At 37.5% G+C, this 18,938-nt stretch overlaps 2 protein-coding genes across 3 annotated transcripts in view; one reads left to right on the forward strand and one right to left on the reverse strand.

Annotated features, from left to right (window-relative positions):
* APAF1 (apoptotic peptidase activating factor 1) overlaps nucleotides 1–8,846 on the reverse strand; it is a 107,961-nt gene extending 99,115 nt beyond the window's left edge. The window contains exon 1 of the mRNA XM_024758907.1: nucleotides 8,748–8,846. The gene's annotated coding sequence lies outside the window, so the exon portion shown is untranslated. The remainder of the gene's footprint in view (nucleotides 1–8,747) is intronic.
* Nucleotides 13–18,317, forward strand: IKBIP (IKBKB interacting protein). 2 transcript variants are annotated; one of them, XM_024758931.1, is made up of 3 exons: nucleotides 13–445; nucleotides 6,266–6,383; nucleotides 17,371–18,317. In XM_024758931.1, the coding sequence occupies exons 1-3, from the start codon at nucleotides 270–272 to the stop codon at nucleotides 18,124–18,126; spliced, it is 1,050 nt and encodes a 349-aa protein (XP_024614699.1). In that variant the 5' UTR covers nucleotides 13–269; the 3' UTR covers nucleotides 18,127–18,317. The 2 variants fall into 2 exon arrangements, with proteins under 2 accessions (XP_024614699.1, XP_024614698.1); XM_024758930.1 differs by lacking the exon at nucleotides 17,371–18,317 and adding an exon at nucleotides 10,729–13,168.
* Nucleotides 18,318–18,938: the final 621 nt, after the last annotated feature.

Raw genomic sequence — 18,938 nt, forward strand, 5'->3', positions numbered from 1 at the left:
TTCCTCGCTTTTGCAGCGTTAACGCAGAAGCTTGGGGAAGTAGGGTTGCCGCTTACCCCAGCTGGAGGAACTAGAAAGCGGGTGGCTGGGAGACGCTGTGGAGCAGGGAGGATGGCCGGGAGAGGAAGGGGGCTGGTTTCTGGGCGGTGACAAGTCTGAAACGGGGCGCGGTCACCGCCGAGCCTTCCCGCGGAGGCTCAGGAGGCCACGTCTAGCTACCCCAGGGTGAAGAGGCAGCCCCGGGTTTGTCATCCTCAGGACCTCCAGACATGTCTGAGGGGAAGAGCCGGAAGAGGTCGGCGCCCAAGGGAGCCCCAGCGGAACCTGGGAAGCGAAGCGAGGACGGGAAGAGCCTCGAGGGTCGGGGCGGTGGAGGCGGGGGCTGGGCGGATCCCCGGACCGGCTTGAGCCTTCTGTCGCTGGGGACGTGCCTGGGCCTGGCCTGGTAAGTGGTCCGAGGCCGCCCGGGTGTCAGGCCTCCCGTGGTCGCCCTCTCTTCTCTGGGTCCCGCGTCTGCCCCGGCCCCGCCCGGCTCGGCGTCCCGCTAACCTCTAGCCGCCACGCTTGCGGCTTCTGTTCCTCAGCATCGACCCCAAGGAAGGGACGGCCCAACTTTTATTTTAACTTTAGCTCGTTTCTCGTAATTTATTTTTGTACTGCTGGCGTGCCTCGATCGCCCAGCTGGAGCTGAGGCCAAGGTTTGGGAACGTCAACCATTAAGAAATGCAGATTCGGCCAAATTTCATTAAGCGCCTGTACAGGACAGAAGCTTTCCCGTTTTTAGAACCCGTTACTTCCTGTCCGCTGTGCATTTGGGACAAATTTGCCCCACCCCATAAATGCCTAGTGGCAACGTTTGCAACCTTAAAAGAATTCATTATGATCTTAAAGCAACAAACGTGCATGATAATATAAAGTTTTGGAAGATAGCTCTTATTTTGGTTATTGTGCATGCGTTAAGTCTGTTCCTAAATTACAGACGGAGTTTTAGTATAACACTTTTGGTCACCTGAAACTAAAAACTTATAGTTTTTAAACCAAGCAAATAGCGATATATTGATGTCATAGGAAAGATGAATATTAAGAAATAACCTTAAAACCAACTTATTTTGTTTTCCTCAATCATATTCTTTAGGATTAACCTATGTCGTTTTAATAACAAGACTGACTCTTTAGAGTTCCCCTCCATTTTCACTGATTTTTGAAGTATTTAGAAGATAGCTATTTATCTTCAAGAATAATTGGATTCTAGAAGCAACCCTGGATGTCCTCTCATCTAGAACATTTTTTCCTTTTTTTTTTTTTTTGCTGCGTTGGGTCTTCGTTACTGCGCGGGCTTTCTCTAGTTGCGGTGAGCGGGGGCTACTCTTCATTGTGGTGCGCGGGCTTCTCATTGCCCTGGCTTCTCTTGTGGAGCACGGGCTTTAGGCACACGGGCTTCAGTAGCTGCGGCATGCGGGCTCAGTAGTTGTGGCTCGCGGACTCTAGAGCGCAGGCTCAGGAGTTGTGGCTCACGGGCTTAGTTGCTCCGCGGCATGTGGGATCTTGCCGGACCAGGGCTCGAACCCGTGTGTCCCCTGCATTGGCAGGTGGATTCTTAACCACTGCGCCACCAGGGAAGGTCTAGAACATTTTTGATGCTAGTAAATTTTGAAGTATACTGATGACTCATCCTTAGTCAGTCAATAAAAGATTTGTTACAATAAAGTGAAATGTTGATTATTAAATATTCTCTCCAAAAAGAGATAAATTGTTATTTTACTAATATATTTGTTTATGGAATATTTTGATGTTAAAAGAATAAATGTACAGAACTTACTGTCTTAAATAAACTGCTTTTATGTCTTATATTGCATGACCTTCTTCAGGTAAATCAAAAACTTTGTGCTGGGAAAGTTATTCAGTACTAGAACTTAGTAGGCTAAAATATATATGTTGCTTCTTTCTAGAACCTAATACAACTGGTTTTAGTTACTGAATTTGTTAATTCTCATCCAAAGATTCATATTCATATGAGATAAATTACATCAGAAAATGCTCAACTTTTAAATAATTTAGTTACTGTCCTGGGAAAACACACTAACAGGAATCTATAAAGGAAAACAACTGTTGAAAAGCAGACACTTCAGCTCAGGAATTTACTGTTAGTGCCTGCAGTAAAGATACAAACAAGTTATATTCCAGTAGGAAGATTTTATTTGAACTGTGTCTTTGCAAAATAATAAAACAATGCTCAAAGATTATTTCTAAAATGGGCAGATTCAATGATTGTTATTAAATGACTGTTAATTGCTCTTGTGAAATCTTTTGCGACAAGAGTTGAAGTATAAATACTTTGGCCACAATAGCACGTATGTATTTGTGGTAAATTTGGGAATTTTCTAAACAAAATGCAAACATTGGGCTTCCCTGGTGGCGCAGTGGTTGAGAGTCTGCCTGCCGATGTAGGGGACGCGGGTTCGTGCCCCGGTCCGGGAAGATCCCACATGCCGCAGAGCGGCTGGGCCCGTGAGCCATGGCCGCTGAGCCTGCATGTCCGGAGCCTGTGCTCCGCAACGGGAGAGGCCACAACAGTGAGAGGCCCGTGTACCGCAAAAAAAAAAGAAAATGCAAACATTTAGCATCTCAGCACACTGGAATTATAACTAAGCCACTGACATTTTTACCACTAGGATTAGCACCTAAAGATTGGTCTATCAAATCTTTATTGCATGCTATTGTACTGACACTGTTCTGGTTGTTAAAATACAAAATCGAATATATGTGCCTAAATACAGCTTAGGAGTACTCTAATTTTGTCTGATTAAGTTAGGGCAGAGATTTGAACCCTTGCACTGTCTGAGGTTGATTTCAAGGCATCACTATTTCAGTATCTTCAAACCATTAGTCTTTGGATCCTTGTTTGGAAAATAAACAGAGATAATGCAACAAAAGGGTGGTACTTGAACATCTCTCTATTAAACAAAGTCCTGATAATCATCTTCTGTCAGCCTGACAATAAGATGTTGGAGATAACAGTTGCCCAGAACTATAGGGCCTGAGTGTTGATTTGCATATGTCATTTATAAACTCTTTAAGGAAATTTTCCACGTAAGAGATTGAAGACATTCTGCTTTCAAAAAGTTTTTAAAAGTTATGAAGGTACTAAACAAGACAAAACCTTAAAAGCTTATTACACAGAAATTTAGTCAACTGGAAGTTCCACTGTAAAACTTTTAAGTTTCTTCTGGAAATTTCAACAGATTTTTTAATTCTTTATAAAAGTTTGTCATAGCATTTGTGATAATTATGTATCAGAAGTCAAAAGCTCTTTCAACCATCAGATAATTCAGGGTTTTTTTTTCTCTATCTAATACAACTTTCTCTATAAATCGTTTATACAGTAAAATCTTGGCTAACCCCATTTTTCAGCTTTTGTTGTTAGTGGAGTTTAATCTGAAACACAGTTATCCTTTAATTACCTTGAGTTTTAAAAATGGAATATGGTCTGTGTGTTCCTGAACTTTCAGTATTATGCTGAAAATGAAGTTGCTGTATGAAACATACAGCTAAATGGATACTGACTCTTTCTCGTTACTAAGTTGAAACAGAGCCAGAGAAAAATCCTGTATATATAAATCCTCCATCAGCTGTCTGACATCTAGGCCTCCTAAAGGAACTATGCAGAGACAAGACTCCAAGGAACTGCATGGTTTATTCCCACAGGGCCCTGAATCTATTTGAGTTCTCTGTAAACTGCAATGGATTATGAAGAAGTCAGGAAGATTCCCTTTGTAAAGCCTACACTAAGGTGGCCAATTAATCCCGGTGCTTTTCTCCTACATCCATACCTTAAAGATCTTTACCTATGATAGTGAAAAGAGGCCCCAAAACAGAGTAAGAGAATGCTTCTTTTCCTATTAGTGGGTCTCATCCATTCACTTCATCCTTTGTTTGCTATAAACCCAACCCTGGTTCAAAGTGTGACAGGCCTGGGGCTTCTATCAAGTGTTAAGCAGAAGGGAGCCCTGATCCATTTTACCACTCTAGGCTTGTCAGAGGGATGGGAAAAGCAGCTGTGCAAAACAATTCAAAAGAAAGGGCCAAGGTACGTAAAGAGAATAGTTGACGTTTTATGTTCAAGGCACTTTAAGAGCTTTATTAATATGAGCCTGTTTAATCTCTACAACACCCTATGAACTAAGTAGTTTTATCCCCACTTTGCAGATGAGGAAACTAGCAAAGGTAAGTTAAATAACTTGCCCAAGGTGCTTGTACAGCTAGTAAATGGCAGAGCCAAAGTTGCCTAGCTTCACATTCAACCAGTGTGATATGCTGTCTACCTTTGATATTAATCCAAAAAGAGGCCAAGACCCTAGAAATAGAAATCCCTAATCCAGAATTGTTTATAATCCTTTCTTCTCCTAGAAGCTGTAGCCTTTAGCAGACCCTAATTGTTGTCTCATCTAAATGAAGGAAGATAGGGAGTAAGGAGGTCTTGAACTGCTCCTGTTAGAAAATGCCTCTGACTCATAAAAAGGAAACAAAGCACCTTGGGCATAATCTGGATGCCAGTTTCAAAAATTAGTGTTTCACAATTGAAAGCACCTTCTCTAGTGTACATTTTTGGCTTCTAGAAAAATCATTCTCTTCCTTAATGTTAAATGAGTTAAGATTTATAATGCACTTAGAATAGTGTCTGGCACTTGTAAGTGAAAATAAAACAAATGTATTTTAACTCAGCATCATACAGACCACTGTTGATTATTTTCATTACTAGCACTAAGTAAACTTTATACTTGTTTTTTCTTTTATGCACTATTCATATATAGAAATAGTGAATTTTATTTTTTTATTTTGGTGAGAAGCTAACCATGAAAAAAACTCTACAAACTATCATCAGAGATGGTCACTAATATGATAGTTTTCTTCAAGCTTTTGCTTAATATCTGAATTTTGAAGAGAAGTGTGGAGATAACATTAAAAAGATTAAATAAAAACAGAAAGTCCTGTAATGAATTTTTGTGGATCAACCTTCATAAGAAATCCCTCTTATAATAATGATTTTATTCTAAATGAACACACTGATCTATAGGATAAATCCATGAGGTTAACACTGGAGTAATGGATGATAAAACTAGTTCCTGAAATTAGACATTTCTTTAGACCGTCTTTCTCCTTCATCTCTGTCTGCTGGTCCCTAAAAGCCAAGAATGAAATAGCCAATCAGAAAAGAATTGTCTACACATCCTTCTTTGAAATTAGGATAATTGTGTTTTCTAATAACGAGAAGTTTTGTTTAAAAGTTCATATTAACACACAGGAGAAGTCAGTCTGTACTAATTATGTAACCTGGGCTTACTTAATTCACTGTTATCTCATAGAATAAACATCAGCCATCATCAAAAGAAATTTATTTCATCCGACATTGTAAACATTTGTTTAAAATGCAAAAACTCCATTTTAGTTTTGGACAGATTTATAAGCAACAGTTAGCCTAATGATATTTATGAGTTTGATTCAATCACCTCTCCGTTGAGTTTTGAATCTTTAAATGTTTGTCTTGCAGTGGAAGTCATTTTTACAATAAAGTGTCAACTTGTCGTTGTCATCTTGGCTAGGAGATTTGAAAATTTACAATATCTAAGTCACATCCCAAACCAGTTAAGTCAGAATTTCTGTGGTAAGACCCAAGCATTACACTTTTTTAAAGCTGCCAGGTGAGGGTTTCCCTGGTGGCGCAGTGGTTAAGAATCCACCTGCCGGTGCAGGGGACACGGGTTCGTGCCCCGATCCAGGAAGATCCCACAAGCCACGGAGCAACTAAGCCCGTGCACCACAACTACTGAGCCTGCGCTCTAGAGCCCACGTGCCACAACTACTGAGCCTGTGTGCCACAACTACTGAAGCCTGCGCGCCTAGAGCCCGTGTTCCACAACAAGAGAAGCCATGGCAATGAGAAACCTGCGCACTGCAACAGAGTACACCCCGCTCGCCGCCAACTAGAGAAAGCCCGGGCGAAGCAACGAAGACCCAACGTAGCCAAATATATAAATAAATAAATTTTAAAAATTTAAAAAGTAAAGCTGCCAGGCGACTCCAATATGCAGTGCAGCTGTTGAACCACTGGACTGCGTACTCACTCCTCCCTTCTTATAAAAGCTGCCACTACCTATACCAGAATTTATGTTGTCCTTACCAGAAGTGGGCATAAAATACTGCTTTAACATCCGAACTTAAATGGGTTTGAGTTAGGAAGTAGTGATTTTTTTTTTCCCTTTTTCAGGTTTGTATTTCAGCAGTCGGAGAAGTTTGCAAAGGTGGAAAACCAATACCAGTTACTGAAAATGGAAACCAACGAATTCCAAGGGCTTCAAAGTAAAATCAGTTTAATTTCAGAAAAGGTAATTATTAATTGGCATATTTGGGGAGATTTTACCGTTTTTTTTCCCCATTGCCACCCTTCTACCCCAGTTGATAAATTCTTTTTTCCTGCCTTTTAGACCATTACTACTTTAACTCTCACTGGTTTTCCTACTTCTTCACATTCTCCCTTTAATCCAACTTAGTCTTAGCTTACATTTCAAAAGGACAAGAATTTTCTAATATATGACAAATGTTATTGTTTAAAAAGACCAATATTGTCATATTGACGTGACCTCAATTTTCTATTTAAATATCAAGTATCTAGAGCACTGAAAATATTATTGATTTTTAGATATAAAATTAAAATAGGAGTAGCACTTTTTGGACTAAGATCCATCAGGGTTTTTTTCTTTATTTCCACTTGGTAAGCATATATATTCATTTGCATATAAGAATGACTAACCTAAAATAAATATTGATTTTTATAGACAAATGAAAATTAAAATCCATGTCTATTTTGTGTTTCTTCAAGCTGCAAATACAAGTGCATTACTACTGTGATTCTTAGAAATGTGAGACAGATAAAAAATTTTTAACTACCACATGTCTCAGGAGAAGGTCAGCTGCAACCAATAAGTCATCATGTGGGCCTTGTCTGGCTACCAGAGACCAAACTATCATTGGGAAACATGGCTTGTTTGTTCCTTTGTTCATCACTGAGCCTTTACTCAGTGATAAGGTAGAAAAGGATTTGTGCTTGGCCCCAGGGTAAGCAAAGATGTTGCAAAAATAGAAATGAAATAGACGGCCTAAGTCCCTGCAGCCTGATGCACAGAATAAGCCTGTAGTCCCCAAGAAGATAAGAGTCATGGATTAAAATTATCCCTTCCACATGCCAGTGAATTCCATGGAGGGTGAGTTTAGAGGCCTCTGGGAAGGTGCTGCAAGAGTTGGTATTTTGACCTAAGGCTCAGGTTGGAAACTGTAGTTATCGAAAGCCCTCTAATCAGAGCAAACGTAATGATATAAAAAATTCCAGGAGATAGAAACTTCATGTACTTAAATGCTATTGAAAACAAATTTTGAAGAAAGATTTCCTTTTTAAATGAAAAATTTGGCAGCAATTAAAATGCTTTTAGTGAATCTCTGCCTTGCAAGCTTGGAACCCGGTAAGGAGGACAAAGATTTAACATATGATTAGAATTTGAAGTCAAACATTACAGGAGATTAGAGCCTGGCCTGTCGGCTATCACTCTCAGTATCTCTCCCCAGTAGCCCTCTAGTTTCTCTCTTCTAATATCTAATTACTCCTAAGCAGCTGTAAGGTGGAACACTGCCCTAAGGGGTTTTTTTAAATGTATTTATTTTTGGCTGCATTGGGCGTTTGTTGCTGTGCACAGGCTTTTCTCTAGTTGCTGCTAGTGGGGGCTACTCTTCATTGTGGTGCGCGAGCTTCTCACTGTGGTGGCTTCTTGTTGCAGAGCTCAGGCTCTAGGCGAGTGGGCTTCAGTAGTTGTGGCACACGGGCTCAGTAGTTGTGGCTCACGGGCTTAGTTGCTCCGCGGCATGTGGGATCTTCCCAGACCAGGGCTCAAACCCGTGTCCCCTGCATTGGCAGGCGGATTCTCGACCACTGTGCCACCAGGGAAGTCGTGTCCTAAATTTTTTGTATTAAATCTACAGTTTGGTAGACTGAGAATGTAAACCTAAGGGCTTCTCCATGCAAAAATTTAAATATTCATTTTTTTCTTACTTTCCACTACGTGGCCAATTTTATAACGGGCAATGTTTTTAATAAAACTCATGTAGATTAAAAAAATGCTTTTGTAAGCAACAAGGATGTATTTTATGGCACAGGCAAATATAGCCGTTTGTTTGCAATAACTTTAAATGGAGTATAATCTGTAAATCTATGTTGTACACTTGAAACTAATAAAAGATTGTTAATCAACTATACTTCAATTAAAAGTAAATAAATAAATGCCTTTGAAGCAGATATTTAAAATATCATCCTAGGATCCAAGAAATATTGTCTTCACATAGTTCGTTCTCTCCCAGTCTGCCCTAGGAGTAGTTTAACAATAGCTGCCTCTTTACAAAGCTGGCCCTAAAGGCCAGCTTAATGCAGTAGGAGGGGAAAACAACTAGACATGGGCTCTCATCATAACTGTGTGACTTTGGAAAAATCACTTTAACTTCTCTTGGCCTCTATTTCATCATTTATTAAATGAGAAGATCAAGATTTGTGTAAGGATCAGATGAGATACAATATATATGCAAGCTCTTTGAAAACTTCCAAGCAGTAATAAATTTAAGATATTAACTTTTGTAAAAAATGAAAAACTATTAGACTATAATGGCAGCCCATAAATGCTAGCTATTGTGGTGTACTAGTCACTTACTGTTTGCAGATTAAGCCTTGAGACCTTTGTTATCCTGAAAAGTTGATCTTACAATTGGAGTCTCCTGGGTTATACTGCCTCCAGGTTATGGTGATGCTCTGGTGAACAGCCTAAACAAGAAATTACCTTGGATTAAGATAAGCTTGTCTCTGCAAAATGCTGCTAATAAGACAACTAAACCTAACACTATTACCAATGTACAAGTATTTTTCATAGTTGGTGTTTTTAAAGGAACTTGTATTATAGCTACATGTATACATTAAAAATAATTTTTAAACAAGGTTTCAGAGTGATACTGTTATGCATTGTTCCCAGCTATCACCTGGAACTGCTTCAGGTCCTGATTGGGGTGGACCCAGGAGGTTTCTGGCCATTCTTCTTCCTAAATATCAAGAAACATGTTCTTTATACCCTGAGATACGGGGACTACAAAAAGGCATAAAACATGGTTTCTTCCCCTAAGGAATTTAGAAGCTCTCATAGCTTCTCCTGGCTAATTCATCAGTATAGGGACTATACTGTATCTTTGTTTTTATATCCAGTGTCTAGCACAAGGTGTGGCACAGAGCAAACACTCAAGAATTCTTGAATTATATGCGCTAAATGCCAAATAAGTGGCAAATGTGTAATATGATAGATTCTACAGGAGTTCAGGCTCTCATGGCTAGGGTCATGGAAGAATGCTGCACTGAAAACCTGAGACCTGGAAAGAGGCTTGACCTGAGCCTTGAAGGAAGGACAGAACTTAGCTAGACAAAGAAGGAAGGCTAACATATAGAGAAGTTATGGAATTTGGGACTTCCTCCTAGAAGTGTTAGGAAACGTTAAGGGGTTTTTAATGTTCTACCATGATGTACATAGCAGTTTTTAAAACTTTAAATCTGGCTGTAGTGTATAGGATGATTTAGAGGAAGTAACTAGAAGCAGCTGTTAGATAATATTTCTATAGTATTTTCCTTGATCATCGAAGATCGGTTTGGATGCCCTATGTAAGTGCTTCCATAGCTCTTTCCCTGTCACAGTGCATGTAGACTTCGCATTCTCCCCAAGTAAACTAAGCTGCTTAAGGGCAGAACTGTGTCTTGTACAGTATTATGTCTTCAACATAATGCTGCAAACATCTGATAAATTAATGATCATTTCTAGGCCTTCCTGTAGTCTCTAAGGCTGTTATCTTTGTGTGAGTATAGGCTAAGAAAGAGGTCCACAACCTGGTCCTTCTATATTCTAGACATTTTAGGAGATGCTAGGAGCTTACCATAATTTATAGATACTTAGAACACTTTACTGTTTGACATCAGTTGTCTCTGTAAACTGATTTTTTATTCACTTTTTGCCTTTGTGATAGTTATAAGATCTGATCTGGTACCTTTTCTGCAAGAGGTCAGTCAACAAATTTTTTTTTTCAGGCAGAAAGTCTTCCAGAATCATAGAACTTAGGAAAGTTAACAAATTTTATAACTAAGTCAGTTTCTAAAAAGCCAAATAACTATTAAAATGACAGCTAAGTTGCTTTCCATTGGAATAAAAAAAGAAGGAAATGTGATATACTTCAGGCTTCTTTAACATTATTTTTCTTTTGAATATCCCTCCATGAAAATGCAAAAATATTTAGGATTATAAGTTCAGGTGTATACAGTTGGCCCTCTGTATCTGTGGGTTCCCCATCCAAATAGTACATGAGGGACTTGAGCACCCATGGATTTTGGTATCCACAGGAATAGCAGTGCCCCACAGGTGGATACCTAGGGATGAGGGACAACCGTATTTTTCTACCATAGTGCTAATCTATTAAATGTGTTTAAAACATATTTTTAACAACTTAAATATGTAACAGTTGTTTTTGTCTGTATGATTCTTATGTATTTGGATATTTTAGACATCTTCAGAATTTGAACTTGGCAAGTGATTGTTAAAGTGTGTTTCCCTAATATAAAAGTTATTAAGTAGCCTTGGGAATTGTTTTGTGTTATAAATGCAGCTTGCAACTACTGAAAGTATCCTGCAGGAAGCTACATCATCCATGTCTTTGGTGACCCAGTTTGAGCAGGAAGTATCCAGCCTCCAAAGTATCATGCATGACATTCAGAATAGTGAAGAGATGCTCACTCAAAAGATGCAAAGCCTTAATGAGAAATTCCAGAACGTTACAGATTTCTGGAAGAGAAGCCTAGAAGAAATGAATGTTAATACAGACATTTTCAAATCAGAATCAAAACATATACATTCTCAAGTTACTGTCCAAATTAACTCAGCTGAACAAGAAATAAAATTGCTCACTGAAAGGCTAAAAGATTTGGAAGATAGCACACTAAGAAATATTAGAACTATAAAAAGACAAGAAGAAGAGGATCTTCTGCGAGTAGAGAAGCAGCTTGGCTCCGACACAGAAGCACTTGAAAAGTTAGAGGAGGAACAGCATGCTCTCTTTGCCAGAGATGAAGACCTGACTAATAAACTTTCCAGCTACGAACCCAAAGCTGAAGAATGCAAGACACATTTGCCAACAATTGAAAGTGCTATTCGCTCTGTTCTCAAAGTCTCTCAGGATCTGATAGGGACAGAAAAGAAAATGGAAGACTTGACTCTTCAGATGTTTAATATGGAAGATGATATGCTGAAAGCAGTATCTGAAATAATGGAGATGCAGAAAACCCTTGAAGGAATTCAGTATGATAATAGCATATTAAAGATGCAGAATGAACTGGATGTTCTAAAAGGAAAAGTTCATGATTTTATAGTATATTCAAGTACAAGAGAAAAGGGGACTCCAGAAGAATATAATCTAGAAAATAAAGGAATTGATAGTGATTTTTGAATGCACTACATTTATCCTGATGAACCACATTATTATACATAACCTGATTAGTTCCATGCTTTTGAGTTATTTTGATATGCCTCACTTTACCCTACATTACTGGAAAATAAGTGAGGTGTCCACACAAATGTGTTATCCAGAGAGTCAAAGCTTATCTTTTTAAGCAATAAAACTTATTTCATTTTCACCATTTTAAATAGAAACATTTCTAAAATATATATTTCTCTTTTTTGAAGCAATATACTTAATATTTTTTAATGTTTTTCTAATAATTAATGGACATTATTGTGAATTTCATCTGTCATATTGGACCCAAGTATATTAATGTCCTTAGGAGCTATTGAGGGATGTTTACCTCCTCACTCGACCCCAGTTTGCTATTTTTCAAACCTTCTATTTCTTATACCTTTTCTGTCACCTGAAAAAGTGACCCACTGACCTGATCTTACTGTCAGGTTGATCAGTAATGTTTTCACCTCAGCCAGTTTTTCATTTCCTTTGCAATTTACTGCAGGCTAAGAATCCAGACAACCAAGTTTATAGGAATTTTGTCCTATAACATGCCTGAGGGAGAGCCTGGAATGCTTTGCTATGAATTAATATGCACTTTTTGAAAACTATGGAGACTGGGAAACATTTTTACTTTTTGTTAAGGTTCTAAACTGTTATAGATACTTGTAAGAAATTTTTTTAAAGAGTAAATGTGTTCTTTTTGAAAGTTTTCCCTATGAATTAAGTGTGCATCCTGTGAAGTATGGACTTTGGGAATATCTTTGTATACCTGGGCATTTTTTGTTTTGTTTTTTTTTTAAGGTTCTAACTGTGTTACAGACTCTTGTGTTTGCTAGGTACATGATCTCTAGATAAATTTTCTACTTACAATAAAAATATACTAATAAGCCTGTGGCCTATTTTAAAGAAGAAAAAGCAGCATAATGAGATATGATGTGATAATTATGGTAACTAAAATATGTCATTATTTTAGAGTCCCCAAACTAATTACCCAACCAAATTTGTTTTACATAGTGATTTTATTTTACACAAAATTATATAATAGAGTCACAAAGAATAAGACATGGACATATTGAGATGAAATTAAGGGGAGGTCTAGAAAGATTTTTGCAATAATGATAATCGGAAATGTGCAAGTTTGGGGAAACACATAACACTTTTATTGGTAAACTGATGTATCAAGGGTGTCCCAGGTTGGTGTTGAAAAAACTGAATTAACTGCATTTGAAAGTACTGTTCTAACAACATGTTTCTTCTTGCCAATAACCAACTATAGTCCCAGTTTTATAATGCAATTTCAGTGGAATTAAACGCAAAGAACTTGAAAGAAGCCAGTTACAAAAGATAGTTGTGGTCAGGTGGTTTTATCATGTAAATCTGTACATTTTTTGAAAAATCCCAAATAAGTTCTACTTTGGGGTTAGGAAGTCCTATGGTAGACAGCCGTGGGTCATAGGCATAGCATTAATTTCTAGAATATTAACATTAAATTTCTTGACTTCTGAATATGTAAGTTCTTGTCTGTGTGTACTAACAAAATTGTATTTGTTTGCTTTTATTTTCACGCTAATAAAATAGGTTATAAAGTTAACTGGAACTTTGTCGTTTCAACCTCCATCCTGCCAGGGCTTATGTGATCTCTTGTACTCTTTACTTTTTTTTTTTTTTTTTTAATTTATTTATTGGTGTGTCACCAGATTTGACACATCATTATTATTAACTATGGTATGTACCACAGTAATGGTTACAGAAAATAAATGGAAATAAGGTGGCCGCTGTGCTCTATAGTGACAATTACAAGGGAAACAAAAACTGCCCTTCTACAAGTATTTCATGAGAAAATATTGTGTACATGTATGTACACATGTATATATTCCTTTATTCAGGGGTTTTCCTATAAAAAATTGTCACTAGAGAGATTTAGATGTACCTAGTTTGTCTTCCTCTGTTTCTTAAATTCATTTATTTAACAAAGATACTTGAAATTTCAAAAACTTTCCTGTGTATCAAATATTAAATTACATTGTTAGTTTTCCCTTTAAGGAAGATTACCATATCCTAAGATACATTTTTGTATCTTTGTAATTAATAATAAATTTTACATTAAGTTTCTGATAGAGAGTAGTGTCCATTTTTTTAATTAGCACATATAAATCACTTTTACAAAACAACCACCTAATTTTCTTAACCCTTCAGTGTAAAGTTAAAAAGTATATTTGTAGTAATATTTCCTTAAATTTTGCCTAAAGATGAGAAGCTGTTGACTAAGTGTATTTTTATATTTTATAAGGAAAAATGTTGATTTATTAGCCTGTATGGATTGATAGAAAACTAAATTTGTAAGATACAAAGTTAATGGCTTTTTTTTTTTTTTTTTGGCTGCACCACGCAGCTTACAGAATCTTAGTTCCCGGACCAGGGATTGAACCCACACCCTTGGCAGTGAAAGCGTGAAGTCCTAACCACTGGACTGCCAGGGAATCTCCAATGGCATTATTTTAATTTTAATCTAATTGTAGGTCTTTGTGTGAACCTATAATCTTGGCCAAAGATTAACGTGATGTCATATTCACCAAACATAATTTTTTTAATGTATTTCTCTGTAGATTTACCTCATATTTGCACAGTTGGCAAAAGCTCTGCAAATTCACCCAGTATCTGTGTCACTTCAGCTATGAACTACTAATTTAACACAAATCAAAATGCTCCATCCCAGCTTTACAGAGCAGGGAAGGATAGAACTGACATTTTGGAGCCTATTATGTGTCACACTGCTAGGAGGCCTACATTCTTCATCATCCTAACAGCTCCATGTATTGAGTATGTATCTACCCTGTCCCAGTCATTGTGCTAGGCACTTTGCATGTGTTATCACAGATTCTCACCACCACTTTGCTAGCTATGAGACCCCTTTTACAAATGAGGAAATTGAGGCTCAGCAAGATTAGGAATCTTACAATCACACTGCTGAGTCTGTCCAATTCCAGAGGCCACTGACCTCCCACTATACAGTGCAAACTGCTGCTGTTCAACCAGGGAGGGGGAAAAAAAATCACAAGAAATCAGCTGTCAGTAGAACTATCTTGAGAATTCAGAAAGCTATAATTCAGTCAAATGCGCCCACTACTATGTTGCCATTAAACTAGACTATAAGTCCCTCAAAAGTTGTAACTGTGACCTAAAATTATTTGGGCCTTGGGCATAAGAAAGAATCAATAAATGTTTAGGGAAGAGTGAGAAAGCAGTGGAGGAGAAAAAAACTCTAGACTGGAATCTTCTAATCTAGGCTTTGCCACTGACTCTGTGTTCTTGGGCACTTTATTTTGGGGCTCAGTTTTTTAATTTGTAAAATGAAGGAATTGTACCAAATAATTTCTAAAATCTCTCCTGGCTTTAAGTGGTTTTAAACTTTAGAGATCAATAAAATTTCCAGGTCCCTTAATACAGTCCAAAGATCCTTTAGCAAAGTTTCTGGAAGGCTGATTGGACCCACAAATCATTCCCTTGACTCACGTTGTTTTGCTTGTAGATCCAGACAACATTTAACATTGCAGGGCAGCATCTAGCTTAGTACCTTGCTCATATGATAGGAACAGGAATATTAGTAAGTATTCAAATTACTGGGTGAATCTTTTGAGCTACCAATAGACTCCAACTCTTCTGTTCATCTTAAGCAAATAGCTTAAACAAGCCATTATGTAATCTTTAAACATAATTCAGTGATACAGTTTCTAGGCTATTCCTATATTGTATTGAGTTTCTATTTTAGTGAAGACTAATAGAAGTTAGTAATAAATTGCTTTTATAGCCTACCAAGTGTGACAAAGAGGCTTACTAACAGTTTCTTAATGATCTTATACTTCTAAGAATAAATTTAGCCTTTTCTGAGATGTCTTGTTTAATGCTGTTAAGCTATCTCAACTCTACCAGATTAGATACATTAATAAATGATAATCTAGTAATGAAATAGATGAAAGTAAGCCCTCTCCTTTCACCTTTGAAAATCTCTTTCAGCAAATACAATTTGTTGCAAAACTTTCCCCTAAAAAATAAAATTTAAGGTTTTGCACTCACTGCTTGATTTCCTTCCTATTTGTGCACAGTAAACGTTGTTGAATCAAGATGGTTTTGATTATTAGTAGAAAGCTATAGACAATCTCCACTTTAAAACAATGCTTTCCGGGCTTCCCTAGCAGCGCAGTGATTGAGAGTCCGCCTGCCGATGCAGGGGACACGGGTTCGTGTCCCGGTCCGGGAGGATCCCACGTGCCGCGGAGCGGCTGGGCCCGTGAGCCATGGCAGCTGAGCCTGCTCATCCGGAGCCTGTGCTCCGCAGCGGGAGAGGCCACAACAGTGAGAGGCCCGCGTACCGCAAAAAAATAAAGATAGATAAATAAAACAATGCTTTCCTAGAAAATAAGCTGAACGTTAAATGTGGAACAACTGACTTACATGTTATAAATGGGATTTCTTTTTTCAATGTAATCATAATGTATATCAGTGTTACAACACAGGCTTTGACAATATATTTTACATTTGTTCTTTAATTTTTTTTCTTCATAGTTTAGCATACAGCGCACAGGCTTAAGTTAATCTTCTGATTGAAACTTAATTGAAACCTGACAATTCCTATGTGTTTTATTTTTTTTAATTAAATAAATTTGACATATAACATTGTGTAAATTTAAAGTGTACAACATGATACTGTGATACATTGATATATTCAGCCTTGAGAAAGGATATCCTGCCATTTGTGACAACATGGATAGACCTCATGCATGTCTGTTTTAATTTTCAATTTTGTATTGTTTATGATACTTACCCATCTTATCACTATAATCAACACTTTAATATTCCCCTTTCCCTCTTAACTTTATTAACTGATGGTACAATGCAATAAAAATTCAAATACTAAAAATACAATAAAATAACTCAATTTCCCCAAAACTGCTGTATAAACACACATACACATGCACACAACAACAAAAATAACAACTTGAAATGTTGCCAGGCAGTTGTGTGGCTCAAAATGTTCATCAGCTGATTTGTCCGAGTTAAACCAAAACAATTTAGAGACATCAGTATTCAATGGATGCTGGGGAAGGAGGATGGCATTGAAACATCCAAAAGTTGAGAATCACTTGTATTTGGAATCTTGGAATTTTAGAACCTTGGAGATAGTGCTTTGTTTGTTTGTTGTTTTGTTTTTTACATATCTATCATCTCTATTAAACTACTGAACTGAGTTGAAGCCACAACCGAAGCTGTACTCATCTTTATGTTCCTCAGACTTCACATGCCTGACAACACACTAGGAACTTAAGGATTACTAATTGAATGGAATTAGTTCAATACCCCAGGAAAGTATTCATAAAAGTAATAGGACAATAAAGTCCCTTCATTCTAGCACTTGTACCTACAAACAAACTTGCATTTCAGAAGTCATGTTGTCTTGTTTGACCCCCCAAATTCAGCGAAACTCATCTACAGGGGGCTTCCTCCTCCCTTCTCCAGCAACTGAAGATACATCATTTCCCCTCATTTAGCTCATTTTGTCACCATGCAGAGGACTGGTGGTGCCAAAATAACTGGAAAATGCCATTTGCAGTCACATGAAATTTCCTCAATGTTTCCCTTCCTATTCATTAGCAATACACTTGATGCATCTTTTACCAAATGCTTTCCAGAAGAGCAGTAACTTTATAGTTTAAAATAACACCTAAAATTTAAGTTGAATTTTAAATGTTAAGCTTTTACTCAATTTAATTATTCTGGTACTATATTTTCTTACAGTGTCAGAAGTTTGAAGCTATCATAGAACAACTGAAGTCTTTTCAAATAATTACTCATCTAAAGCGTCTACAGGAGGAGATTTATGAAGTGAAAACTTGGTCCAACAGAATAACTGAAAAGCAGGATATATTGAACAACAATTTGACCACTGTTTCTGAAGATGTTACAAAAGTAGACCAAAGTACAACTTCCATGGCAAAAGATGTCGGTCTCAAGATTACAACTGTAAAAACAGATATGCGACGTATTTCAGGTGTAGTAACTGATGTAACATCATTGACAGATTCTGTTCAAGAACTAGAAAATAAAATAGAAAAAGTAGAAAAAAATACAGTAAAAAACATAGGTGATCTTCTTTCAAGTAGCATTGACCGAACAACAATGCTCCGAAAGACAGCATCTGACAATTCACAAAGAATTAACTCTGTTAAGAAGATACTTTCTGAGCTACAGAGTGATTTCAGCAAGCACACAGATAGATTTTTAAGCTTAGAAAGTGACAGAGCTAAAGTTCTGAAGACAGTGACTTTTGCAAATGATCTAAAACCAAAGGTGTATAATCTAAAGAAGGACTTTTCCCGCTTGGAACCCTTGGTAAATGATTTAACAGTACGCATTGGGAGATTGGTTACTGACTTACTACAAAGAGAGAAAGAAATTGCTTTCTTAAAAGAGAAAATATCTAACTTAACAATAGTCCGAGCTGAGATTAAGGATATGAAAGATGAAATAAAACACATTTCAGATATGGATTAGCTTGAAATTATTTAGATTAGACTGAAGAAACTTTTTAATGGGACCTCTGTCATGTTATAAAAAGACTGACAAGTCAGAAATAATGAAATTTTGGAGTAAATACTATTTTGTAGTCGATTCTATTTTGTACAGTAAAAATAAAAGTTTTTGAAGGACTGAGCACTGGATTTTCCAAAATAAATATGCTCAAATGTATTTAAAACTTTATATAAAACATGTTTGCAACTTTATATAGTAAAAACCTTATGCATCCCCCTTACATATACATGCATATGTTCGCACGCACGCGCACACATGCACACACACATACACACTCAGGGTCTGCCAGTCTAGCGCTGGGAAATCTAGATGGGGCAGGATCTGAATCCCCACTTGCCCTCACTAACTGCCAAGGAGCATAGTACGTGTGGTTGGGGCCCAGCTGAAGAACTGCCCATCAGGATCAGGGCTGTAACATATATTATCCATTTAGAGTAAGAGAAACTAGAAAGGTCACAACCAGGGAGCTGCAGGAAAAGAATCATGTAAGAATTCCTGGGTCCTTTATGGCTTTAGGAAACAGGGAAAGGTCACCTAAAATGAGGTAGGGAAGTGGCATCTAGAGCAGGGTTTGCGGGGTGGGGGGCAGCACAGATTACAGGGGGCTTGCCAAGCCTCAGATGGAGGCTGCCCCAAAGCAGCACAACTCATGTGTGGTGTTGATGTGACCAGAAGCAGCCAAAGCAAAGAAGTTCTAACATTTAAAACAGCATCACATTAGCAATTCCACTTATATACAATTCTAGAAAATCCAATCTCATATGTAGGGGCAG

The sequence above is a fragment of the Neophocaena asiaeorientalis genome, unplaced genomic scaffold, assembly GCF_003031525.2.
Source record: "Neophocaena asiaeorientalis asiaeorientalis breed wild unplaced genomic scaffold, Neophocaena_asiaeorientalis_V1.1 scaffold344, whole genome shotgun sequence".
Lineage (NCBI taxonomy): Eukaryota > Metazoa > Chordata > Mammalia > Artiodactyla > Phocoenidae > Neophocaena > Neophocaena asiaeorientalis.

Excerpts from the sequence above, each read along its gene's own strand:
- IKBIP (XM_024758930.1), top strand. The coding sequence starts at position 270 with ATGTCTGAGGGGAAGAGCCGGAAGAGGTCGGCGCCCAAGGGAGCCCCA. Across the intron at positions 446-6,265 it reads ACGTGCCTGGGCCTGGCCTG|GTTTGTATTTCAGCAGTCGG; the intron begins GTAAGTGGTCCG and ends TCCCTTTTTCAG. Across the intron at positions 6,384-10,728 it reads TCAGTTTAATTTCAGAAAAG|CTTGCAACTACTGAAAGTAT; the intron begins GTAATTATTAAT and ends TTATAAATGCAG.